Source organism: Pseudorca crassidens, chromosome 18, assembly GCF_039906515.1.
Source record: "Pseudorca crassidens isolate mPseCra1 chromosome 18, mPseCra1.hap1, whole genome shotgun sequence".
In the NCBI taxonomy this organism is placed as follows: Eukaryota; Metazoa; Chordata; class Mammalia; order Artiodactyla; family Delphinidae; genus Pseudorca; species Pseudorca crassidens.
The window spans coordinates 10015914-10043602 of NC_090313.1; the positions used below are offsets into that span (position 1 = coordinate 10015914).

Here is a 27689-nt window from a genome sequence, read left to right on the forward strand (position 1 = left end):
GGAGTGAGTCGCTTATTGTGTAGAGATGATCAAATAAGTAAGCAGGAAATATTTGAGGAATATTTGTTTCCATCCTGTCCTTCCAATTCAGACTCACAGGGAGATAAAAGAATTAAAACAACAACAACAATAATAATGAAAGTAAAGATATTTCAGAACACAGTTTCTCTGAAGCACTTAAAATCTATTTTAACCAAAAGATGTATGATGTCTAAGCAAAATACAGAGCATGACAGGGTTAATAAGGGTGCAGTCCCACTTATAGACTTACATAGTCCCATTATACCCCATTTCGTTGAGTCTAAGATGCAAAGGTTTTTTTAAAATAAATATCTCTGAAATTGATATACATCTTGTAATCTGTGATGTGACATAGTTGAACAAAATTTTTTTTTCCTTTGTAGCTAAATGATGCATCTTAAAGTCAATGGGTTCTTAGATCCGATGAATTTGGTTACATTGAAATAATGGCTGTGGCAATGACATATATGAAGAAACATAGGTAGACTGTTACTTTGTGAAAATAAGAAGTGTTAACATTTAGTAATGACATCAGTGTCACAGAATATGTTCTTTAGAGTTTTTTGTTTATTTGAAGTTGAAATAATGCACTTGTTTTTAGTAAACCCTACAAAGACTTACATATTTGGAATTTAAGCAACCTACTCAATAAAATAAACTAGAGTATAACAAAAATGCAGAAGGCAAGGGGAAAAGGCTCTTTAAATAATGAAATCAGTATCAATAAGACTGTTTTTTGTCTATATATTCTCCTCCCTTAGGCTTTATTTACTTTTGTATTTATAGATGATCAAATATGTTCATCTAGTTTCCAATGATGCATTCAATGTAACAGATTTGAAAAGGGGGCATATTGTCAATTGGCAGCCTGAAAGCAAGGGAGAAAACAGGATGTGTATTGGGGGGCGGGATGAGTCACAAAGATCAGTAGCATTGTCCTCTACAATCCAAGTGAAGTCGGTCTCGCAACCTTCAGTAAGCCCCAAATCACTGTTGGAACTAAGAACTCAAACTACATGTCCTCTTACGGATATAGAATGGTGATTTGGGAAGGTTGTGATAATGAACAACTTGTATTAGGAAGCCACAATATAAATGTCATTGTTCTTGTTGGGACATTAACTTACTTGAAGGTTGAGGTCTTAAATAATTGAAATGGTATTTTAGATCGTATATAAATATATGATTATATTGGGTTGGCCAAAAAGTTCGTTCGGGTTTCACGTACCAGTGTACAAAAACCCGAACGGACTTTTTGGCCAACCCAATATCTAACATAGAATTGTCGTGGATTTTTCATATTAAATATTTTGCTAATGCTTTGGTTTAAAAAAAATTACATGTCATGTTAAGTTGAACCTAAATGATCAAGCAAAGTCTAGAGGACTCTCTGTATATCCTATTTACGGGGTTGAGATTGTGTATATTCCAAATAGAATTTTAGATTTCTTTCTTCTCTTAAAGAGATCAAGCACCATGGGGTAATTTATCCTTGACAGACTGGGCTAAGCAAGATTTTCTGTTCCTCATATTTGGTGTTAACTGTTTGGCTGTCTTTGTATCCAACTTCTTAATTCTTTAAGCCCCTACTCTGCCTTGCCCCATTTTAGGAACTGGATATGTGGCAGTCAACAAATGAGACACAAAATATGTTCTCTCTTAGGCTTGTGTTTTAAAAGAGCAAGGTAGTCCAAATAAATAAGATGCATATTAAAATACATATATAAAAACACATAGAATTTTTAAAAGTTGTGACTGCTATGCAGAACCTTAAATCAGGGAAAGAAGAAGGGATTGACTGTGTTTGGAGGTTGCTATTTTAGCTAGATTTGTAAGAGAAGATCTCAACTGGGATGATAATAAGTGAGCAAAGATTTTGCAGGAGGTGAGAGTCAGATGGAAGAGCAAGCACAGAAGTCCTGCCATAGCAACGTGCCAGGTAGGTTGAGGTAGGCAACTGGTGAATGAAGAGAGAGAAGCAGAGATGGTGTCAGATAACAAATGAAGGTAGATGAGAGATACAAATCACATGGAGCGTGATTTGTAGGCACTGTGAGGACTTTGGTTTTTACTGAGGTGTAGGATTTTGAATAGAGGCGTAATATAATCTGATTTATACCTTTAACACTTTGGTCACAGTGTTGAAGGCATATCAAAGAAGATCAAGGGTGAATCCCAAGGGACCAATCAGGCTGCTATTGTAATAGTCCAAAAGATCGTGGTGGTGGGTAGCAGTGCTATAGTGGGAAGTGATCTTATGGTAGATCTATTTTGAAGGCAGAGTGAATACATTTTGTTGAGGAATTACATAAGAGGTACTAAAGAAAGAAATGAGATTAGTTTGATGCCCAAGTTTTGGGGCCGGAGGAAGAAGAAGAATGGAAATGTCATTCCAGAGATGGGGCAGATTGGAAAGCAGGTTTGAGAAAGAAGAAAGAGAGTTTAATCTTGGCCATGTTAAGCCCGAGATGCCTACTAGACATCTTCATAGAAGTGTCAATGTAGGACTTGGTCATTGAAGAAATGAAGACCTGAGTGATGAGTTAAATGATTACCAGTAGCTATCATTTATTGAATTTGCACTATTTGGCAGGCACTGCTGTGTTTTATATACATGTTCTTATTTAATCCTCATAATAACCTTATTGCATTATTGTGACCATTTTACAGAGAAGAAGAAATAGAAACTTAGAGAGGTTTAGATGAATTGCTCAAGGATGCAGTCAAGCCTATGATTGCTTTACTCCAATTGTGATTTTAGCTACTGTTTTATATTACCGAGGGGAGTGTGGGCAAGAGGCAGTAAAAGTGTCCCAGGTAGAAGGAAAAACATATGCAAAGTAGAGGGGCCAAAGGGAGCATGGCATCTTCTGGAGATGTTGCGAGCACAGGGAAGTAGTTGAACAATCAGCTTCCAATGAACTAATGCTTGTGTGGTACTTTACAGTTTTAGAACTCTTTTCTCATAGGCACACATATTAATCTCTGTGAGGGAGGGAAATGTTTTTATTATCTCTATTCAGTGAGTAGGGAAAGAGCCTTACAGAGCTAAGTTCACAAATTTAGTCAATTATGAACCAAAGTTTGACCTTGGACTTCTTTATTTAAAAAAATAATTTTTACATTTCTAATTACTTAAAATCTTTTCAAGTACCCAGTTCGGAGGTGAGGAAATATACATGGGAATACATACATTTTGATTCTTGAAAAAGACATGGAAATTGGAAAAGAATTTCCGAGATAGAAATGAGTGATCTGGGACATCATGACAATAATAGCTGTCATTTTTAAGCACTGAGGATGTACCAGACAATGGACAAGGATCTTTACATTACTAAATTTAACCTCGCAAGAATTAAGAAGGAGATTTTATTATCATCTTAGTTTTAGAGGTGAGGAAATTGAGGCTGAGAGAAACTGAAGCAACTCACTGGAGGTCATTATACAGCCAGGATGGAGCAAAATCCAGAAATGAACGAGACTGTCTGAAATCAGAGTTCAGACGCCTAACAGGTTGGTCAGGAGCCACTCTACCTGATCAGTACTATATTGTTTGTTTTTGTACATTCAGAGGTGAAATGAACGACACCGAGGCGGTTCTCATGAGTGTAACATTATTTTCTGAATTACAGCAAGGTATGCATTTCGGTTCACCCGCCCTGAACGGTTTTCACTCTGGTTTTTTGCACACGCTTTTATCACAGCTTAAGACAGCAGATGGCTCTCTTGCGTTTTCTTTCGCTTACCTCTATCTGTAAACAACTAAACAGCGTTTTGGGGAGGTAAAAGGAAAACGTAGAGATGAAGCTAAAAGACCTTGATTAGCCCAAGTGCTTCCCCCCACCCCATGCTCCCTTAAAACCAGAAACCACCTCAGACAGAAGCGTTTAAGGCTTGTGAAATTCACACTCTGAGTAGACGCCCCGGGACTGAGGAGTCCGCTGTTTCAGGCGCTGCGCCAGGCGTTGGAATACATCAGGAGAGAGTATTTCTTGGTTCTCAAAAAGCTGAAAAGCTTCATGCTCCAATGTGGGTTACTAATGCCAGTGGAAGCCGTGAGGATTAATTTCCTTTCCGCCTTGGGTGGCTTGGGCTGGGCAGCGGAAAGCTGCTTTTAAGGGCAGAGAGTATCGGAGCCTCTCGAAGCCAGCAGCGCGCCCACGCTCAGGGGAACCTGCTTGCTCTCCGCGCGCCCTGGCTGTGGCCGGATCCTTGTCCGTGGTGCTGAACCGCAGCTGGGCGTTGAAGGGAGGGGTCCGAAGGAGACAAAAAACCGACCTTCCCTTGGATTATACAATACAGGGAATTGGGGAGAACCCTGAATTGTAAGAAAATGCCTGGAAAGAAAAGAATTAACACAGCTATAATAAGAAGCAGCTTAATCTCACTCTGTTCAAATTATTATACTACACACGTATATCACGAGGATTAAAAAAAAGAAGCTAACTAGGTTATGTAATTTGGGGCAGTTGTACTAGATTGAAAAGGTCACTATACTTAACATTTTGCTTCTTTGAAAAACTCATTACTAGCTTTAGGTAAATATGTTTGCTTTAATTGTAAAGTCGTTCGGAAATTCCAATCTGTACTGTCTGAAATGTCCAGATAGCCACTCTTCAATAATGGAAGGTAGGAGTAGCTACTATTTCTGTTCAATACGACTTATTTTGGTGAATTTCTTAAAAGAAACACTTGAATAGCCTTTTATTAGATGTATCCATCTCTGCAAATGTCCTTCCCTTTTAAAGCAAGAGCATGGCAATACTAAATACACTTAGTAAACATGTAAGAACAAAGACATGTAAAAGAGAGAGAGAAAAAAAAAGGTAGACATGGAGCAAAATAGTTAACACACCCTTTTTTCTTCACTTTTTCTATCTCATAGGAGATTAAGGATTGCAAATTCCTGGGAAAATTATTCATGCATATTCCTTTTAATAATCGTAGTTATTACACATATATAGATTTCATGTATATAAAACATGGTAAGGTGGGGAAAATAAGCTTACAGAGTATGTTCTTTAATGTTAAATAGTATGTACATTATCCTAAATCCAATGATATCTGCATTGGACCCAAATCTACACACTCCTCTTAGATGAAATTCTCTTCCCCAAGAGAGGCTTATTGGTAAATACAGTGAAAAACAGCTGAGCACTAATTGCTTCCTTGGAGAGACTGTGGATAAGTTCCCTAGAGCAGAAGGTGTCTAGCCTCCCTGTAATCAGCCCTTGTCTGAACTTCTCCCACTTGCCTGGTTGCAAGTCTCTGTAGTACTTTACTGCCTATTCCTGAGGCAAAGAGAAAGTGGGTGTTGGTTCAGAACTGCTCCCAGGGCTGCCTTGCGAGTGTGTCTCTCCTCTTTCCAGCTCTAAAGCGGTCACCAGAAAAGTGATTGTTACAAGTACTAATTATCAGATGAGTTTTCTTTCCTCCGTTCTTCACACTGGATTGAGAGAAGTCTAGTTTGTGCGTTTCTTTTCTTTACCTTCTTGGAATGATAAGCAAACAGTCTAAAGGGAAGAGGAAACGGTAAGAAGCCATAGGAGCAAAAGCTACTTATAGTTCTGTGGCTCGGAGTGTGTCCTAGGAACCAAGGATCTGTATTCATCCAAGCACGCATTGTTTCTCTCCCAACCTCCTTTTCTAGGGTGCTCTGCACTGGTTCCCCTCCTCCTGGACCTTCATGTTTTTGGTTATCCATGACAGAATGCTGCCAGGACACAGACAGGAAGTCAAGGAGAAGAGGCAGCAGCTGTTGTATTTGAATTTCAGACATAGTTCATATGCTTTGCCCCCTGGCTCCCTACCCAGGGACGCCAAAGACGGCAGCTCAGACTGGAGTGTCCCTCAGTCTGGATGCTTTCTGTTGTCGCTGGAATACTGTGACACCCCGCCCGCCCTTAATATTCTGTGGTAGCTTCTTCAGCATTCCGTTCCCGCTGCCGTTCTGCAGCAGCTACAGCTGCTGCCATCTCTTCCTCCAAGTGCTAGAGAGCAAATTTGGGAAGGGGGTCTTTCTGCACCACCTCTCCACGTCTTGTCCCCTTCCCTCCTCTCTCCTTCTTGCTCTGCTACGGTTTCAACACGACAAGCCTGCTTTTCCTGGGAGCAGAAGGGAGAGTCCAGCAAGTTTGGGTGGATTAGGTAGGGAGTGGAGGCGCCTCCCTCCTCGGGACACACTCTCCTCCCTCCCCCCCGCCCCCTCCTCCTTCCCGGGCTGGAGAGGCTCTGGTGCTGAAGGGATTAGCGGGGAGGGCGGAAACCACCTTGCGTTCCAACCACGGCTGAGAGTTTCTGTGGACCAGGAGGCACGTTAAGATCCAGAAGCCCTCGCTAAGCCTCGGAAGCCTCGGAGACCTGCGAGTTTCATCCAAGAAAAAGCGCACTGATAATTCCTTCAATTCCACCCGCTTTGGCTCAGCCTCTCACCACCCCACCCCCTGCCATCGGTTTTGGCTTTCTTTTACAGTATTACTAATATTTTTAAAAGTCCTTATTATATATATACCTTTTTCTTTCCTTCTGAAGACTGGCCTAGGAGGGGGACGGGAGGGGAGTGTAGCGGGCTGGGAACGAAGCGCTCTGATTTGAGATCTCCGGGGAGAAGATTGCGCTCTCCAGATGCTGATCTCCAAGACACTTGACGATCACCGGCGGACTCCGAGAGCGGGCGGCAGCGGCGGCACTGGCCGGGGGGCCGCTCGAGTCCGACGCTGAGTCCTGCCCAGCGCGCTCTGGGCGGACCGACGCGCGGGACCCGGCCGGCACCTGCCCTCCATCCCTTGCTCGGGAAGAAGGCAGCCGGCTCGACCTCCCGCCTGGGAGGCGGGCCGGGCAGGAAGGCGGCGCGAGCGGCGGCGCCCGCGGCCCCGGCCCCGGCCCCAGTCCCGGCTCCGACGCGGCAGCGGCGGCGGGCACGACCTCGGGCTCCCGGCGTTCGCCCCGCCGCGCCCCGGGCGCATTTGCGGGCCCGGCCCCGCTATCCGCGGAGAGGGCGATGGGTCCTAGGCGGGACTGAGCGCTCCCAGCCCCCGGCCCGGCCCCTCCGGCCTGCCCTCCTCGCCGGCCCTTCCCGCTCTGTGTCCCCAGCTCCCTCCCCTCGGCCCCGCCCTCCTCCGGACCCGGTCCCGGGGCCACCATGGCCGCGGCCATCGCCAGCGGCTTGATCCGCCAGAAGCGGCAGGCGCGGGAGCAGCACTGGGACCGGCCGTCCGCCGGCAGGAGGCGGAGCAGTCCCAGCAGGAACCGCGGGCTCTGCAACGGCAACCTGGTGGACATCTTCTCCAAAGTGCGCATCTTCGGCCGCAAGAAGCGCAGGTTGCGGCGCCAAGGTCTGTGCGGGTCCCGGTTGGGAGGCGCGCCCTCGGATCTCTCCCCTGTCCCCGCCTGCGTGGGGCCTTTTCGGGCTCCCCTGCCTCCCTCCATCTCTCACCCCCCCTCCCCCAACACAAGTCTCGCTCCCGAGCGCTCCGAGCGCCTGCCGCCCTCGGGAGCTGGGCATCTGCTCCCAGGCAACCTGTAGCCACTGAAAACTCAAGCCGCCAGGCGCCGGCAGGTTGGCCCGCTCCCGCCACTGCCTCTCGCCCTCCGAGTCCGACGCGGGCCGGCTCCCAGGGAAAACCTCTTTCTGCCCTGAGGGTCTTGGCTCCCCTGGGGTCGCGCCGGCTGCTTCCAGCCCGCTTGGAGATGCCGGGAATTTCTGGGTCTGGCCTCCCGGGTCTCCTGGAGCCCCCTCGGCTCCCGGACCTTGGCGGAGGGGCTGGCCCCTGCCTTGCGCTCAGCAGGGGCTGGGGTAAGAGAAGCGAGCCGAGGGTGTGTTGGAGCTGAGAGCCAGTTCAGGAGATTTACTGGAAGGCTGCTTCGCGGGCAGCACGGGTCACTCTGAAGCCCTTGGGTCGCATCTTGGGATGAGGAGAGGGGCGCAGAGGGCGGAGAACGAGTCCCCATTGGGGGTTTGGCAGACGTCCCTTCTACGTGGTAGTTTCGATTCAAGGACTCGCGAATTACGTGAGGCCAAAGAAGCAGTTACTACATACGGGTGACTCTAATAGTTGCCTTACTATACATATTTTTTGAGACATAGCTAATGCCTAGCATGACCTTCTGTTGCTGCCTTTAAAATGCCAGGGTCTGAGAAGGCGACTCACTCCTGAGCTGGAGCCCAGCGCCTTTTGTTCCTTTCCGTTCCTCTCCACATCCAGTTGCTAGGGGTGGTTGTTTGGAGAGCATGTGGGGTGTTTTGTGGGAGAAATGGGGATTGCTTGCTTTTCATTACTAAGTGGGCCCGGCAGGAAACACTGAAGAATATATTTACGTTAATAGGAGTATATGTTTGCCCAGCACATTGTATTCCTGGTGCCCGGCTGTATTTATTTTAAGTTTCCTGTTGTTCCAAAGATGTGTGAGAGAAGCATATGCTGTACGTGTGTATCTATGTGAATGTGTGTATGTGTGTGTGTCCCCCACACAATTGCAGATTTACGACCGAAAGTTTCAATGCTTCTTTAAACAAAGACTAGAACTAATTTTTTTTTTAATCGCTCATTGTCACAGTTAGAAATTGGAGTTACTTGCTCTTAGAATCTAGCTTAGAAGGCAAACATCTGAGGAAAATCAGAATGGCATTTTTAAGGTAGATAAATTATATAGCTATAAAAGAAGGAACTTCATGATGAAGACTTCGGGGACAATATTTTCAGACCAGTGTAGAAGCTATTAAGAAAAATGGACTTTAATTTTACACTTTAGCCTAGAGGATGATCCAGCAAACCTTGGTATTATAAGACCAACTCAACTGTTTTAAACATCGTTGACACATGGAGGGTCACATTATCATGACTTAACATATTTGCTTCTCCCCTAATTTCATCTGATTATCTTTTAGAACACAGTTTTCACCAGGTAGAGCTCCAGTGTTGCCATCTATTTGAAGTAAAGAAACATATTTTCTTCTAGATAGGACTGTTTAATATAAATGATGATTAAAACTTAGTACATATTCTTTAAGTATAAACCAGTAGATTCTTTTATAAATATGAACAATAAATGTTCTGTGTCATATCGGGTGATGGAGGAGGGTTTGCTTTACACTTGTGAATTTTAAGATGGGGATGAATTTTAACTTTTTACCAGATAAAGAAAGGCATCTGAGCTCTCTGATAGTCTATTTCAACATTTGCAACCCTGACTGTTCTCTTGACATTCATGAGTTTGCAGTGATATATTTGAAGTCACTTCTGCTACCTTATTTTTGGTGGGAGAATGGAAAAGAAGATAAGCCAGAGGAAATCTCATCAAAACCTTTCCTTTTATCCTTCTCATATATCTTATATATCAAGAAATATATTCTTTAGTGATGAAAAATATAGATATATCCCTTGAGTATCAGAAAGGAATTAATTATTAATTTAAACCAAAGAAATACTAAAACTATGTTATGTAAATCATATATTGATATATAGTTACATGATTTTACAATATATTATTAAATATAACTATACATAATTATTTTATTATTTAATTAAATATTCTTTTAGGAAACATTTTTTAAGCATAAGCATATTTTCCTTTTCCTCCTATACTCACTCTTTGCCTAAGAACTGACCCTAGGAAATTTTAAAAGTCTGATTTGTTAATTTCAAGATATAACTTTTAGGTATGACAATTCCACATATCTTTGTATTTGAAAATTATTAATTTGACAAATAGTTATTGAATCTTTGTAATATGTCAGGTCCTGTTCCAGGTATTATATGTGGAGTGTTGAAAAGAACAGACGAATCTCCCTCCATCAAGGAGCTTACAGACATGGGGTAGAAAGTCACTGCATATGGCAAGGAACAAGTTAATATGAATTACAAAAGTCAAAGTCCCAAAAAGCACATAGAGGGCTGAGGTAGAGAACCACGGGGGTGGGGGGGTGAGGGTGGGTAGGAAGAGGGACCTAATTAGATCAAGTAGGCAGGGTGGCCACACCAAGAGCTACAGGTTGAATGCTGACATCTGAGAAGGATGCAGAGGTTAGAAGAACAATGTGTGTGAAGCCCCTGAGGTGGGAATAACCTTAGCCTGTTGGGAGAAGCAAGGGAGGTGTAGAAACTTTAAGTACACTGTTATTTTATATCATGTCTATGTTGTCTGCAGTTTGCATTTTGACAAGGAAATACAAATATATTTGACATGTTTGCCAACAAAATAAGGAATAGCTCGATATTTTGTCTTTTGGGAAAGAGTAGTATACGTTTCTTAAATGTAGGGATTTTTTCTTTTTAATCCTACTTTAAGTAGTAATTTAATATAAAGAGTATGACATATTTATTTATCCCTTTTGGTCAAACCTTACCCCCCAACTCTGACCACCTCCTACCCCCATAAAAGGATGGCTTTTGTATCTGTAAAGGACAGAAATTTGCAAGATGGCTTAGTGGTCGTGGTGAGCATCACATTTTATCTTACGTTTCCAGATTCATCTTCCTCTACTCTTCCTCTAACTCCTTAGACTCCAAACATCATTCAAAGTTCAACTAGGGACTTCCCTGGCAGTCCAATAGTTAAGACTTTGCCTTCCAATGCAGGGGGTGTGGGTTCGATCCCTGGTGGGGGAACTAAGATCCCACATGCCTCATAGCCAAAAAACCAGAACATAAAACAGAAGCAATATTGTAACAAATTCAACAAAGACTTTAAAAATGGTCCACATCAGAAAAAAATCTTTAAAATATAAAATAAAAGACTTGGTCTTTAAAAAACAAAACCAAAAACCCCCACAAAATTCAACCACATGGTTTCAAATCCCTGTGCTTTTGTTTGTGCTTCACTCCGTGCATAGATTCTTCTTTCTTCTCTCTTCACCTGTTGAAATTATCCCCATTTCTTGAAGCTTGAAAAAAAGTGCCAACTCCTCTGAGAAGTCTTCCCTCATTGCAGAGAAGTAAAAATAATTCTCCATTTTATACCTCATGATTGTTGTTTATGCCCAATAATAATTAATTTGCACACATATTCAGCAGATTGTAGTTGGGAGCAGCGTCTCTGTTTTCTGCACTCATAGGCCCTCAAATCTTGACAGAGTGTCTGCCATGCCCTGGGTACTTGTCACTGCCCTCAGATTGAAGTGAAATAAGGAATGTCAACATCTCCAAAGCTGAAAAAGTGTCTCTGAACCAAAGTGCTCTAACTAGCCCATTTTAGAAGTAAATATACTTTTCAAAATTTTATATCTTTTTTACTTTCCCTAAATATACACAATATAATCTATCCCTTTTTTCAGGGATTGGAATGTGACTACATATTTGTGAGTTACTCTCAAGAATGCAAGAATATAACCAACCTCACTCTAAGGCTTAATGTATGAAAACAGATACTTAGAATATCTGTTAATTTAGCTAAAGAAATAAGAAGGTACAAGGAAACCAAAAATTTGCAAACAGTTTTATTATTTGGAATCTCAACAAGAAAAAAAGAAAACTGAAATAGAACCTACGTGCAATGACGTATATAAACATTTTATCCTAAAAGTGTTGCATTTTTGTTATTAGCTTTTAAACCAAACAAGATCTTTCATTTTTATATAATAACCTTTCAAAATCTTTGGTATAGCTAATGCAATTGTGTTTTGAAATCTGTTCTTTTTTTGGCTACTGTCATAGGAGCCATGGTATCATGTGTCATGTATGTTTACTCAATAGTTTTGTGAGTTTCTTACTGACACATTTACTTAAATTACAGATGTCGTAAGAAACAAGGACTGAAAAATGAGCTACGTAAAAATTGTTTTCAACTTACTCTTTTGTATAAAAGGCAGAAATACATATATATGCCTATATATATTTATTTTGTTCCTCTGTGATAATGAAACTCTCAGCTATCCTAATAAAAGAGAAGTGGTCTTCCTTCTTAACAAGGTACTATCTAAGGAAAGCCATGCTCACCCTCAGAAAATAATCAACAGCCAAGAGTTATCGAAAGTCCACCGTTCTTGTGCTACTGCTTCTGAGCCATCACCATTGAAAATGCAGAGACCGCCTGCTTATTTGGGCTCTTTAGGTCAAAATAAAACAAGAGAGTATTTTTCTCCCAAAAGATCATCTTCCTTTTCTTTTCAGAAGTGTATTTTTTTTTTTTACTTTTTTAGGGTGATGTCTGTGGGAGTCTTCCTATCTTTTGATAATACCTGTTGCCAACTTTTTGATAATCAGAGTTTTATTATTTGTTAGGTTTATTAAGGCAAGACAAAATTATAGTTTTTCTAATCTGAACTGTCTCATTTTTTTAACAAGGGCTATTTTGTCAAATGTAGGGTTTCTAAGTAAGAGATATTATGGGCATATTACTGACTTGGTACATAAAACAATTTTAAAGATTTTTTTAAAAACATTGACCTTGCTTCCGTATATATTTTTTCTGTGGCTTAATTGTTATGATTTCAAACATTCTGCATTCGCTATAGGCTTCTGAAAAAGGATAATACCACTATGGTGCAATAAATTAAGTGGTGGATATGGAAAGTGTAAGAGAGCATAGTAGGTCTGGTAAGATGCAAGTAAGGTTAAGTAAGATGGTTTGCTTTGGGTTAAGTTAGATTCATTGATTGAGATGAGTTTACTTATATTGAGAAAATGGTCAGTACTATTAACTGGTGAAGAAATCCTTTGACATTTCTTTATATAAGATTTCGGAAGCAACAATTCCTCTCAAACCCCCCACTAGGTTACTGTTATCAGTTACAGATTTCACTTTATATTTCAAATTACTATAATTATTAGTACAACTCTTCTACATTTACCTCCCAAATTCTGTTTGTCTGTTAGTAATTTTAGTCTATATAATGTTACTATAAGAAAATTATTTTAAAATAGACAGAAACCTCCGCTCTCTTCAATGTAAAATGATATCTTCTAAATTTTATTTACTAATTTTAAAATAATGGCAGAAATTGAAAGGGAAAGGTAGATGAAGTATTTTTCAATCTGATTTATCACTTAGTTCCAAAATCTAGGTTTCTTTCTAGGTAAACTGTATATTAATTCCTCTCCAAATGGTGAGAAATTTTAGCCACAAAGGGCTATCATATTTAGATAATACAAATTGTGTGTGATGTTTTAAATATTGTCATTTTGGCACTCAAGGGCTAAAAACAAGCAAAAAAACCAAACGAAAACCAAAAACATAATGGTAAACTCAAGCATATAAGAGACCATTTTAGGGGGGTTGATGCAATTTAAAGTCAACTGCACTGTGTTGACATGAACAGAAAACTAATTTAGTAATTTTATCTATAATGATTCCAGCATTCATTTTAAGAAATTACTATAATTTAGTAGTTTTATCTAATAATGAATATATCACCATTCACTGTTTCCTGGGGGTGAAGGCTAGCAGTACGGTATGGTAGTAGGAATCTAGCCACCTTTTATAGAAACCATTTTATGATAGTTACCACTTTGTCATTCAGGAAAGAAAAGGTTATTTTCATAAAGCTGTATTGTGTGAAATATTTTTTGTGGAATATGTGTTTCACCCTGTGCTTTTATAGTTCTTTGGTATCAGGTTTAATAGGGACGCATATGGTATGATGATGGGGGACAGCCACTTAAAAGTCAGTGTCTCACCAGCGCCTGGCATATAGATAACACTCCACAGCATTTACTGAATGAATGAAAAATCCTGTATTTCTCAGGATTTACAAGTAACAGCATAGAGTGGCAGTTGAGATCAGTGTGCACATGGCAACGGCTATAATTGACTCAGGCACTGTGCTCTTGAGTTCTGTTTCATCCTCACAACAAGCTTATGTAGTAGGTACGCTACATTATGCATTAATTGATGATACACTAAAATATTACCCATCTATCCATTTTATAAATAAGGTATCTAAAAACCAAAGAAAAGAATGAGTAAATTGTCCAAGTTTACATAACATTAAAGAGTGGAGCTGGTTTTAAAAGCCAGGTTCCAGGCTGACTCCAGGGTCCCTACTCTTAACCAGTGCCAATTCTCAATTGCCACATGTTTTATTTCATTACTTCAATTAGTTGAGATTCATCACCATTTCATAGCAAAGGAAACTAATACTCAAAAAATTTGAGTTTTGCCAAAAGATTTACACGTAGCGAGTGATAAAACCGGAATTCAAGAGCAAATTGGTCCTTCAGTCCTCTATTCTTCTCACTACTTTACACTCTCAGTTCTTCATGACATCAACATTAATGGAAGACACATTATTTCAAGGCACATAGTAGATGCTCACCATATATATCTGTTGATTGGATTCATGTAATAATGTGTTATTTACTCTTTAAAATTGAGGGTGTAGGAAAGTTTGCCTGGAATTAGAGACTTATTTGTGGGATTTGGGGAAAGAGACAGTAAATAAATAAATGCTGTATTTTACCAAGCCATTTTTGACATAGGAATGTAGCTTTGGTTTTCCAACAAGTGTTTGGAAGTGACACGTTTGATGTTATCTTCCTAATGAATTGCAGCATTGACCTGAAATTCTGAAAAGGATTAATTTGGAGGGCTTTCATGAGCATGTAGTGACTTCCATGATAGGTCTTTCATTAATTTTTCATTAATTTTCTTAGATTATATATTTTCAACATTTCTTATTTCTGTTAGGAAGCCTTGTTGTTACGTTCCGTATTGGCTTTATTGTACATGATAAACTGAAGCAAACCAACAAGGTTATGGAGTCACAAATCAATCATAAAAATTATAGATGGCTAGAAATCTAGATAATGTATGTTTTATGCTGCTTTTGAGTTAACACATTGGTTCACAGTCCTTTTCCAATGAATTCTTAGATCTTATTCTTAATACCAATACCAGAAAAATGTAATGTAGTCAAGGCTAAGTTGTTTTTAAATTGTATTATGTACTTTATAGAAATTGCACATGGATGAATGTTTATTTCTGGGGCAGGCTTACAAATCTAGTTATGTGTTATTTAGATATTTTATTGGTTTATCTGACTCTTCTTTTCTTCTTACTTTGCTTACGTGGTAAAACTAACTGGTTAATCCAACTGCCCACCTACTTTGTGCCGCCACCTACACAGCTGATTTTGCCTGAAGAAAAACACACACATGCATGAATTGGTTCTACTTTGAATCCATAGTCAGTAACATCAAGTGGGCCCTTGGTACATTTTTTAAAAATCTCTTTCCGCTTAAATAGATTATATTTCTTATCTTATTTCTCTTCAGACATCTATACCTCCTGCCCCATCCCCACTGTCAACTATGTTCTTCTATTTTTCTGAGAAAACAGAAATTATCAAAAATAAATTTCCATATACTCCACAACTGCTTTTACAAACGTATCTGCAGATCTATCCACTTTCCCCTTTTCCCTGCTGAACTTGGGAATGAACTCTTAGTGCTCCTATTTAAGGTCAAGACCTCTACAAATTGAGGAACAGATCGTTTCCCCTACTCAGGGACATCAATCCAATATTTCCCTTTCTCTTCTGCATCATATAATTTCTATATCATGCTGTATTATTCTCATCAGCATATAAATCTGCCGTAATATAGCTCATCTTAAAAGTTAATCTCCTCTTGATTATGCATTCCTCTCTTGTTATTAAACCAATTATCTTTTATTGGCAAAACTTCTTGAAAAAGAAATCTCCAGTTTCCCTCCTCCCACTCTGTCTTGAACCCTTTCTAATCAGGTTTCTGTCCCCACCAATAAGCTGCTCTTGTCAAGGTCACCAAGGACCTGCAAGTGGTCAAATCCAAGGGTTTCCTCTCAGTCCTTATCCTACTGGTACAGCATTTGGAATTCAACTGACACAATAAATTTGTATTTTTCACTATAATGTGGGTAAAGTTAGCATCAAAATACTTTTAACATGCCATTTACACCACTAAAGCCATTCATGTGATCTTTTCATAGTTATGGCATATTTGGATTTCTAAATATGTTAATGGGTTAACTATTGCCATCATGCCCCGTGATGGCCTGCCAGACACTGTAGGTACTCAGTTGGTCCTCAGGTACCACTAGAAGGCAATGGTGTTTTCTTATTTGGGAGAAGATCCTTTTCATCACATGCATTTGTATTGGGCCTGAGTGACTTGCCTCTACAAAATATAGAGAAGAATTTGAATGGTCTTTCTAAGAGTTAGTTAGTTTTTAAAATCTTTGTCTTTATTGTCAAATATAGGTTTGTGACTAGGTAATCACTCTTTTTTCAAACTCTTTCATTGCTATCATAGTCAATAATAATTGGCAAACTAAAATCACTCAACATCACTCAAATTCAAGCACTGTACAGAAAGGAACAGTCCTAAATGTAAGAGAGCTATTTAACAAAATTTATTTTCTGTATGTGGAATGTTTTCACTGATAATATTTGATTTCAAGTAATGCTAATATGTTCCCTTATGTATCTCTCTATTAAAAATAGATACATAATTATTAGCTCTGGTGACAAAGTTAAGGTAACTTTTTACATTTGCATTTTTGAATTTTTAAAATATCCTGTTAGAGTGACAGAGGACATCTAAGGTATGGGAAATAGTGAAGTTTTGGCAATTAGAGTTTAGGAATAATTTTATAGACAGAGTTCTATTATCTCTTCTTGTTAGTTTCTCCAGGGGGATATGTAACTACTGGGTTCAGTGGCTACATCATGAATATGTTATCTTTTCACAGGGAAATCTTGAATGTTTGATGGACAATTGTTTTCTCCAGAATCTAACAATTCTCTCCATTTTGAAAGGGTCTTGAAAATAGTCAGAATCTCATTGCCTGATGTCTTTTTATTCTACCACATGCCTCATTGTAGCTCTTTAAATTTCTGTAAATAATTCCTGCCTAGCCTGAGTTACATTATGCCCTTCAAATATTTGTTCACGGCTTTTTATCCTCCTTACCATTTGGCCAGCTTACAATTGTTTAACTCTATTAATGTTTCTGCATAAGTAAATGCCACCAGCACCTTAATCATTTCTGTGGCTTCGATTGTTCAGTAATTACCTCATCCTTATTCCGGCAAATGAGATCACTGCTGTTTTCATGCTGAGGCCAACCTTGCTGTAGGGAGGACTGAACACATCTGCCGTAGAGAAGACCTTCTCTCTGGGGGTGGGGTTGGACTTGAATGGAGGGATGCAGAGATTGGACAAATCTATGCAATACAGAAGGATCTGTCTTGGCTTCATGCCTGACACATTAAAGGACACTGTAGGGAAAGTAATCAAACATCTTCACTGAACCTGCTAGGATGAGAGGCGTTGTATATCTTATCTCTTACTTCTTCCAATCGCAGGAAATAGGGAGCATTATTTTTATTTTCACGGATGAGAGAAAGTGAAGTAATTTTGCCACAGGCTCGTACTTGGCAGAAGTAGTATTTGAATGCTGATCTGACTGATACAGGGTAAACATTTTTAGAATGAACTCAGTGGATCTTAAATAATAATAGAATTCAGCATTATATTCCAGTATCTTTCTGGATCCATCCCTGGGATGGGCTAGACTGTCAACCACAGTGTTTGCCCCTGTTCATTCTTACCGGTTTTATGTGTTCTCTCCTGGGTGCTCCAGCAGCCACTGTGACCAGCGACGTTCCCCACAGGATAACGCCCTCACTCAGAAGTGTGTCCCCAGCTCTGTCTCCACTTTTCCATTTCTCTCCAATGCTTGGGACAACGGGCGCTAAGCTGTAATAGGTTCATTTCATAATCTCTTAGACTTTCCTTTTGGAGTAAGCTATCCCAGATGGTGTGGCAATGATGAAGTTTTCCTGTAAGGTTTGGAGTATTTTATGTATGTCAGACTTTTATATTTTTCATCCCAAAGCCTTTGCATTTTGGAAAGTTGTAAAAGTAATAAAAGTTGCTGAAGTGTCAAGAATATGCAGTTAATAAGCACAGGTTTCCTCTTCCCCTGCTACTGCTGCTGAGCTGATGCAATTTTTATCATTAGAAATGTCCCTGGTATCCAGATATTCCCATGACTGTCATCATTTTACTGTCTGGATGGTTCATTGTTGTAGGGTCAAGTGAAACTGAGACTTATTATACAAGAATAAGCACTTTTTGGCAACATCTACACTAACATCTCAGCCTAGAGGTAAACTTTTCATATCTGCATGGGTTTTTCTTTTGCCCTGAGATAGTAGCAGCCAGGGATTATTTCAACAATCTCCCTCAGTTCATGAATTATAAATATTCCTATTTGTTCACTTTTTCAAAAGGAAACGCAGCACCTTGCAATATGTCATCATAGTTGGCTGGCATCGTACCGCTGTGACTTTTTTTCTTTTACCCCCTACACAATGCCCTTTGTTGTCTTCTGAGGTAGGCCCATAGATTTTTTTCTTAAAAACTGAACGCAAGGAAATCCCCCAGATCTCCCCTGCACTGCCTCTCTCATTCACTCCCATCACTATTTTTACCACCACCAGTATACAGCCCCAAGCTCCTCGCATCACACCCCTCTCCATGGTGTGGTCGGTAATGGGGAGAGTGTGGTGGACTCAGACACTGGGGCCTCGGAGCCTCACTCTGCCTCTTTCTGGCTGAGCAAACTCTACTGATATGCAGAGACCTCTATGCAAGGAGCAGGCCAGGCAAGGTGATTTGGAAGAATACCTTTTTTGAAAAATTTTTGTTGGAGTAGAGTTGGTTTACAATGTTGGGTTAGTTTCAGGTGTCTAGCAAAGTGAATCAGTTATGCATATACATGTATCCACTCTTTTTTTTTTTTAGATTCTTTTCCCATATAGGTCATTACAGAGTATTGAGTAGAGTTCCCCGTGCTATACAGCAGGTTCTTATTAGTTAATCTATTTTATATGTAGTAGTGTGTATATGTCAATCCCAATCCCCCAATTTATCCCTCCCCCACTTTCCCCCTGGTAACCATAAGTCTGTTTTCTATATTTGTGACTCTATTTCTGTTTTGTAAATAAGGTCATTTGTACCCTTTTTTTTTAGATTCCACATATAAACGATACCGTATATTTGTCTTTCTGTGTCTGACTTATTTCACTCAGTATGACAATCTCTAGGTCCATCCATGTTGCTGCAAATGGCATTCATTATTTCACTCTTTTTATGGCTGAGTAACATTCCATTGTATATATGTATCACATCTTCTTTATCCATTCCTCTGATGGACATTTAGGTTGCTTCCATTTCCTGGCTACTGTAAGTAATGCTGCACTGACCATTGGGGTGCATGAATACCTTTTTTTTAAATTAAAAAAAAATTACATATACATGTATCTATTCTTTTCCAAATTCTTTTCCCATTTAGGTTATTACAGAATATTGAGCAGAGTTCCCTGTGCTATACAGTAAGTCCTTGTTGGTTATCTATTTTAAATATAGCAGTGTGTACCTGTCAATCCCAAACTCCCAATAGTAGGCCTTAGAAAATCAAGACAGAGCTATGTTCCTTTGCCACAGGGATTATATTTATATTAAAAGGCCATCTACAGAGCAGAATTGTCCTCTCAATGGTCTGTTCTCAGTGTCTGTCTTCCTGCCCCAGAATCCCAGCCCCTCACACTTCCCCACCCCATGTGCTTTCTCAATTGCTTTGGCCCCATGTTTCCTGTTGGCTGTTCACTAAATATAGCCTGAAGATAATTGGTTAATTATCTGTGTATCTTATATTTATTTTGCCTCTTATAATCCAAACATTTACAACCTTATCTGTTGTTCAGGTTTGAGACAGTTGCAGCTACTCCACCTCCCTTCCTCCTTTTCTCTTTCTTTTTGTTTGATTGTGAGAGAAAATATTTTGTGTGTATGTGTGTGTCTGTGTGTAAATAAAAGATTAACGCGAAGCATGCTATGTGATGCAGATATCATGTGAGGCATAAAAACAAAGTAAGTACTAAGTATGTTCAATTCTAAATTTATATATATATATACACACATATATATATATACACACACATACACTTAAAATTGACGTGCTCACACTTGTGACTATTAAGACAGAAAATTTAAAAGAAGCCTACGCAGGTCCCTACTAAAAGTCAGCTTAATGCCTCCCAGTACTTCTAGAACTCAATTTTTTCAGACATCTTTTTCTGTTTTTCCTTAACAAACCTCATTATATTTTTCTGAGGTTGACATTTGCCCAGAATTTTTTTTTTTAATTTAGAGCTTTGATAGATAAAACCCAGTCACACTAGGTACTAAGCCAAAACCCATTTGAGAAGAATGAAGTTTCAATGAGGAAATATGGAAACAATGACAAGCTTGGAAGAAAAAAGGTGTAACTAAAGTAAATTCACACACACACACACACTCACACATACACACACACACCCCACAACCATGATCTGCAACTTAAATATTGAACACATTCATCCAGAGCAGCATACCATGTCCCTAAATAGCAACTAGAACTCTTTACAGAGAATGAGAAAGAAAAGGCAAACAGAAAACTGGAAAAAGTAATCTACATGGTAGCATTGGATGGACTAGAGAAAATAAGACCATTGGATGGTAACCACTTGAAATTGATCGCTGCAGCAAGCTTTCTTTGGAGGAGAGGGAGAAACACTAAATCAGTGAAGTTCTCAATTTTAAGAAGTTGAATTAGTCAAACATAGGACTAAAGCTATTGGATTTGTATCAAAAGTGCTGGTTTTGAAAGTAGGTTAGACTAATGCGTTTCTGATTAGCAATCAGCCGGTGAAACGTCAAGATTCTCAAAAACCATGACAGAGTGGAAGAGAAAAAAAACATTCTTTGGTAAAAATCTCAGTAAATAGTAATTTTCCTAGTGAAGAAAATAACTATAAGTCAAGAAGATTCCTTTGTTCTTCAGGGAGCTGGTTATTCTGTGGTTATTGGCACTTGGATCCAAGGTGATGCCATTTAAAGAGTGCATTCTACATGAGTGGTTTGATTAAACGTACTGGTTTAACAGCTGCTGTATCAATATTGGCTGCAAGCATCTTGTTTCATGCATATCCTACTATTGGATTTCAAGTTGCAGCTAAGAAACTACATAATAAAAAACGGAGTTTGTAATACTTGTCTGTTGGGTTTATTCTTAAGAAATATATGAACCCTATTAATTCAAATACATCTGTACACCATAAAGAAAGCCTTAAATTTAAACAATTACCATCAGGAAGCTAAAAATGAGGACAGAACAGAAAGACAGAAGAGATAATATAAAGAGAGTGTGAGAGAGAGAAAGCCCTCTAAATGTAGCAGGTTCAGTCAGCAAGCAGAACCCTTAAGGTTGAGACTTTGTACTATCTTACAGGTATTCTGCTGCCACAGTGGCTATAAGTGTCTGGCTCTCTTTAAGCATTTGTTGCCTTGGGTAATTTAAGGGTGTTGCTAAACTGATAAACCTGAGATACTCCTATTGTTGCAAGTATAATAAATATAAGGCAACCAATATCTTAGCTCATCAAACTTTACCATTATCTACATTGAAACTCATAAACACTCTTCAAAGTAGACAGCATCATGCCTAATTTTAAGCGAAACAATGGAAACTTACAAATATTAGTAATTTTTCCAGGGTGATATAGTCTATACTATAGGAGTAGTAGGATTGAAACCCTGTATTTTTGGATTTCTACTGTGAGGGCTGCTCCTTTATCATACAGCTGCCTTCTCCCCTGAAGTTTCTTCATAATGAATAAGAAAAATGTACAGAGAACCTTCTTTGCAACTAGAGAACAATTGCAAGTTCTGAGAACATTCTTCCTAACCAGGGTTGGAAGTTACCCATTGGGAAGTCGGAGGGAGATGCTAAGAATTGTGGCTTTAGTTCATCTTCTCCCATTTCTTCTTTCTCTTACATGCTTCTATTTAATTATGGGCAATTCCACTCCACTTTTTTTTCCAGACAGATTTTCTTCACTTTTATTGCTTCATGAATTTTGCAAGACTGTAAAATCCAGGAGACAATCCAACAGAATGAGTGTTCTTCCCCAACTTTTGGGGAACACCATGATTCTTCTTTTTGTCCATCTTAAGCTTTTGTTTTTCAAAAACACATTTGTTTTTCTATTGATTAGAAAATCCTCTCCGTATTTCTCATATAATACTACAGAAGAAGGCATTAAAAATCCCTAGAGTGAAACACTTCCAAAGGCTTATTTAATGACCTTTAGATTGAAGATGATATGTATGTCATCTAATTCAATTCATAAATTTTATAGCAGTTTTTACGTTCAAAATGGTATCTCAATTTTAAAATAAGTTTTTTTTAACATCTTTATTGGAGTATAATTGCTTTACAATGGTGTGTTAGTTTCTGCTTTATAACAAAGTGAATCAGTTATACATATACATATGTCCCCATATCTCTTCCCTCTTGCATCTCCCTCCCTAAAATAAGTATTTTATTGAAGTATAACATGCACATTGAAAAGTGCACAAATCACATGCAACTTAATGAATTTTCACAAAGTGAATACTCTTGTGTAAAGATCACTTGGATCAAGAAAAAAGCAATGCTCCGGAAATCCCATCCATACGCCTTTCCAATCAGTAAACCCTGAATATAGACAGTATCTTGACTTCTGACACAATATATTAGTTTTCACTGTTTCAAAACTTTATAAAAATATACGGCATGTGCTTTTTGTGTCTGCCTTCTTTTACTTCAAATTACGTTTGAAAATTTATTAATATTATCTCTGGGAGTCATTTATAACATCGGTAACAATGTCTCCCTTTATCCTGTTATTGATAATTTGTGTCTTTTTTCTCAAATACATACGACTTGTACATACAAAATACCCATTTTGTTGACATGTATTATATTTTATTAGTCTTTTTTAAAAAAGACACTTAGGGGTTAGTTGATATTTTCTATTGTATCTTTTTTGTTTCATTAACTTCTGTTCTTAACCTTATTTCCTTCTATTTTCTATAGATTAAATTTGCTGTTTTAACTTCTTGAGAGTATAAATTATAAGTTCATTAAGGCTTTAAGGTATTTAAACATACATATAAGATTATAAATTTGTCTGTAAACATGGACCTGTAAGCATTTACCTTTAGCTGTATTGCACAAGTTGTGCTGTGTTATATTTTAATTTTCCTTTTAGTAAAATATTTTCTAATTCCCATTGTGATTTCTTCTTTTACTCATGATTATTTAGAAGTGCTTGTTTAATTTTCAAACATTTAGGGATTGTCTAGTTTTTTATAAAAGTGAATCACTAAATTTCTAGGTTAAAGCCACTGTAATCAGAGAACAAATGAAATACGCAGATTGAAAACAAAATGTTTATATTTTTTCAGGTGACAAGTAGAATGTTTTCTTTGTATCAGTTACGTCATTTGGTTAATTATGTAGTTCAAAGTTTTTCTTTTAACAATTGATTTTTTTCTCCACTTTTGTCAGTTACAGAGGCAACTATATTAAAAATCTCCCATATGATTGTAGATTTTTCTGTGTTTCCTCTAGACCTGTCAGTTTTTGCCTTTTTTCTTTATAGGTTAATATAAAATTATTATATCTTACTGATAGATATACCATTTTATTATAACATCTTGTTTTTTTGCTTTAATGTTTATTTTGTTTGCTATTAGCATAACTACACCAGCTTTCTTTGGTTTAATATTTGCATGGTGATTATTTTTCATACTTTTAACTTTTCTATATACTTATACTTAATCTTGATATAAACATAAGTTTATTTTGTTTTACTTTAGTTTTTGTTTTAAATACACTCAGTCTCTGACTTTTAATGGGAATATTCAGTATATTTACATTTAATGAAATTGCTGATATAGTTGAGTTTAATTACACCATCTTAACATTTGCTTTTTTACAAATATTTATTTATTTTGGTTGTGCCAGGTCTTAGTGGCAGCAGGGGGGCTCCTTAGTTGCGGCTCCAGGATTCCTTAGTTTTGCCTCCCTGGCTCCTTAGTTGTGGAACACAGGCTCTTTAGTTGAGGCACACAGGCTCTTTAGTTGCAGCACGTGAACTCTTAGTTGTGGCATGCATGGGATCTAGTTCCCTGACCAGGGATCGAACCCAGGCCCCCTGCATTGGGAGTGCAGAGTCTTATCCACTGTGCTACCAGGGAAGTCCCATCATTTGTTTTCTCTTTGTCCAACCTATTCTATATTCTTTTTGTTGTTGTTTTCTTGTATTCTTTTAATGTGTCAGGAATATTTTCTATTCTGTTTTCCACCATTATTAGCCTGAGGTTTATATATCCATTATAAATATTTTAGTGATTGCCCTGGATATTATCACATTTAATATTGACTTAATAGAGTCGAACATAAATTTGAATCATTCCACTTTTAATAAAATATTAGAATCTTATTATACTTTACCACTTAATCTCTCTAGCTTTTTCTTTCCTATTGACATGCTTTTATTTCTATGTATATGTAAAACTCATAAGAAATTATTTTTATTGTTTAATGCACTCAATATTTATTTAGATAACTGTGTTTTTCATTGCTCTTTATTCCTTCCTACATTCTTGTGTTTCCACCTGCGATTTTTTTCCTTTTTCCTAAACATCTTTTTTAGTAGTAGTAGTAGTAGTAGTAGTAGTAGTATTTTAACGTTGTCTATTGGCTGTGAATTCTGTCAGTTTTGTTTGTGTGCAAATTTATCTATTTTATCTTTATTTTTGAATAGTATTTTTACTGGTCATAGAATTCCAGATTGGAAGTTATTTTCTGTCATCACTTTAATGATATCATTCTATTGTCTTCTGGCTTCCATTATTTCCTCTTGAAAATTCAGCTGTCATCTAATTGTCACTCATTAAAAGGGAATATGCATTCGTTTTTCTCTGGCTATTTTAAAAAAGATTTTTCTCTTATCCTTTATTTCAGCAAGTTTATCGCAAGGTGCCTACGTATAGTTTTATCTGTATTTCTCTTGCATGAGGTTTGCAGCACATTCTGAGCCTGAGGTATAAGGTTTTATGTCAGCTTCAGAATTTTTTAAAATTATATTCAAATATTACCATTGTCTCACTTCCACCTTTTAGGACTTCAATTACATTTATGTTAGTCATTTTCATGATGTCTCACACGTTCTTACTCCCTTTTCCAGATTTTGTACACTTTTATGCTCTGTGCTGTAGCTTGCAAATTTTCCAGTTACTTAATCCTGTCTTCTTTTGCTGTTAGACAAAAATCTATTGATTTTCTTTCCATTATTGTATATATTTTTCAATTTTAGAAATTTCATTTGATTATTTCAGCTCTCTGGTTAGATTGTCATCATTTCTTCTCTTTTCTTAAACATATCAATCACAGTTATTTTAACGTCTGTGTCTGTTAACTCTAATATTTGGAACACCTAAGAATCTGTTTTTATTTTCTGTTTCTCTCTTGGATCTTGTTGTATTTTCTTTGGTAATTTGGCAATTTTTACTGAATTTTGAACATTTTGGGTAGAAAACCATAGAGGCTGTCTATGATTTTATCTTCTTTGGAGAGCATATTTTTTTTCTTTTTGCAGGTAATTAGAGTAGGGGCAGAAAACCCCAATTTATTCTAGTATGAAATATATTTGAAGTTGATTTTCAAGTGTGTGTTTGTGGGTTTCTGTGTGTGTGTGTGTTAGCTTGTCTATTTCTAGATTATATTTTGGCAAAGATTTATAGGGGTTCCAACCGAAAGCCTGGACGTTTACCAAGGCTACTACTCATTGGCAAGCCCTGAGCTCCAATTTTTGTCTCCTTAGCATTGTGGACTGCCAAAAGCCCTGCTCTGATTTTCAGCCTTCTTCCTTCCTCTGCTTCTGAAGCAGCAAATTCCAAGAGAACAATTGAAGCACAATACCATGCTTGGCTCCATGTTTCCTTTTGGGATGTTGGCCCCTCAAGTCCTGGTTGCCTGGGAAGCTCTCCAGGGCCTTCAGCCAAATTTCTTTCTTTTCTTTTCTTTACTTTTTAGAAGTATCTAGCTTTCACATATGATGAGAGAGTTGGTTTTGTACTGGTGAGTTGGTCATAACTAGCAGTGAAATTGGTTTCCTAATTTTAAATCCTAACTCTCAGAGAAACTGGCAGTTCAGAAATACTATTTCACTTTTTGGTCCCCGTTTCCTGAATATAGAAAGAATATCACTATCTTGACAAAAATTAACAGAGTTGTTGACGTACATAGGTATGATCAACAATTCAGTTACAGATTTTCTTCTAAGTCATCTCGTTGTGTTGGAAGAAAATTCTTGACCAGCTTTTTATTTTATTTCCTCTTTTGCAACATTATCTACTGACTAAATTCATTTTCAGTTCTAATTTCTAATAAAATCTGGAGCAATGGTGGATTGTTTTTGTCAATAATTGTTTCTGGATATAAACCTTTTGTATATTATTTGTGTCACGCTATTATACTGCTTGTAGTGCCAGCTTTAAGTATTTTAAGGCTTTAGTGTTCTCCTGTAAAAATGAGGTTGTTTTTTTCAGTTTCCAAATTCATTTCCTGGCAGTTGCTAACAGCAACAAAGTTGTAGATCATCAAACCAGCTTCCAGAATGTTAAAAGTTTGTGGGCTTGCAAAGAATAACATAAAGATTTGTATGTGTTCTAATTTTGGCTTTGTCCTTAAAGTTTACAAGAGAGATGAAATGGCAGATCCCATGCTCCCAGCTACTATAACTCTGGGAAACAGTTTTATTTGTGTTCACAAACACCTTTGAAAGGCTGGAGTACACTTGACAAGAATATCCTTGCTTGAATCCTATGGTATGCTTTGATGCTGGTACTAGCTTATGCCCCACCCTGAACTGCCTTGGTCTTGCAGAGCTCTTTCAGATTAGAGAAGTGTATTTTTGAATAAATAACTCAGTCGCTCCATGCTTCAGTACCTTTATTTGTGAAGTAAGTTAATATAATTATACCAATTTTGCTTGTCTCAAAAGTAAGACTCAAATGAGATCATGCAGGTGAAGGTGCTTTGTAAATTGCCAAACTCTATATACGTACAATGAGGGGCAAACCCAGGGCCTGAGTAAAATCATTCAGTACCTCTGTTGATCAGGGCACTCCTCTTCTGCATGCATAACAACACATCTCCTAGCGCATTATGTTTCTAGTTTCATTCCCAGGAATATTAACATAAATCAGTTTGGACATCTAGACTGGGAGGAAAAGGTAAAGGTTATTGGTTACTTACCTTCACATTTCTTATCTTTATTTGGGCTATAGTGTATTTTCCTATGTCTTTCCTAGAAGGAATTTTTTAAAAAAATCATCCAGTTCATTAATCTTATTGTATAGATAAGGTAACCCACAAATACAAAGCCCAAATATGTAAATTTTCCTATGATGGGCTCATGGTTAGTCATTGTCAGAGCCAGATTAGAAATGATTATCTTAATTTGTTTTGTTGATGTACTATGAGTATAACATAGCATTGCACCATTTCAGATAAAACATACACACAGATACACACATGTCTACCTGTGTGCACACATGTATGTACAGGAAAAAAAACACTTTTCAGGCTTCCCTGGTGGCGCAGTGGTTGAGAGTCCGCCTGCTGATGCAGGGGACACGGGTTCGTGCCCTGGTCCAGGAAGATCCCACATGCCGTGGAGCGGCTAGGCCCGTGAGCCATGGCCGCTGCGACTGCGCGTACGGAGCCTGTGCTCCGCAACGGGAAGAGGCCACAACAGTGAGAGGCCCGCATACCGCAAAAAAAACAAAGCTTTTCTCAGGCTGTGCTGAAAG

At 38.3% G+C, this 27689-nt stretch overlaps 1 protein-coding gene across 3 annotated transcripts in view; it reads left to right on the forward strand.

The window, feature by feature from the left end:
* The window catches only part of FGF14 (fibroblast growth factor 14), a 701033-nt gene that overhangs the window by 519942 nt on the left and 153402 nt on the right, over positions 1-27689 (forward strand). The window contains exon 1 of one of the 3 annotated variants that reach the window (XM_067713285.1): positions 7119-7355. The exons of the other annotated variants lie outside the window; for them this stretch is intronic. Coding sequence (XP_067569386.1) covers positions 7163-7355 — 193 coding nt within the window. The 5' untranslated portion in view covers positions 7119-7162. Of the gene's footprint in view, positions 1-7118; positions 7356-27689 lie in introns of those variants that run through there. 3 annotated transcript variants of the gene reach the window in all.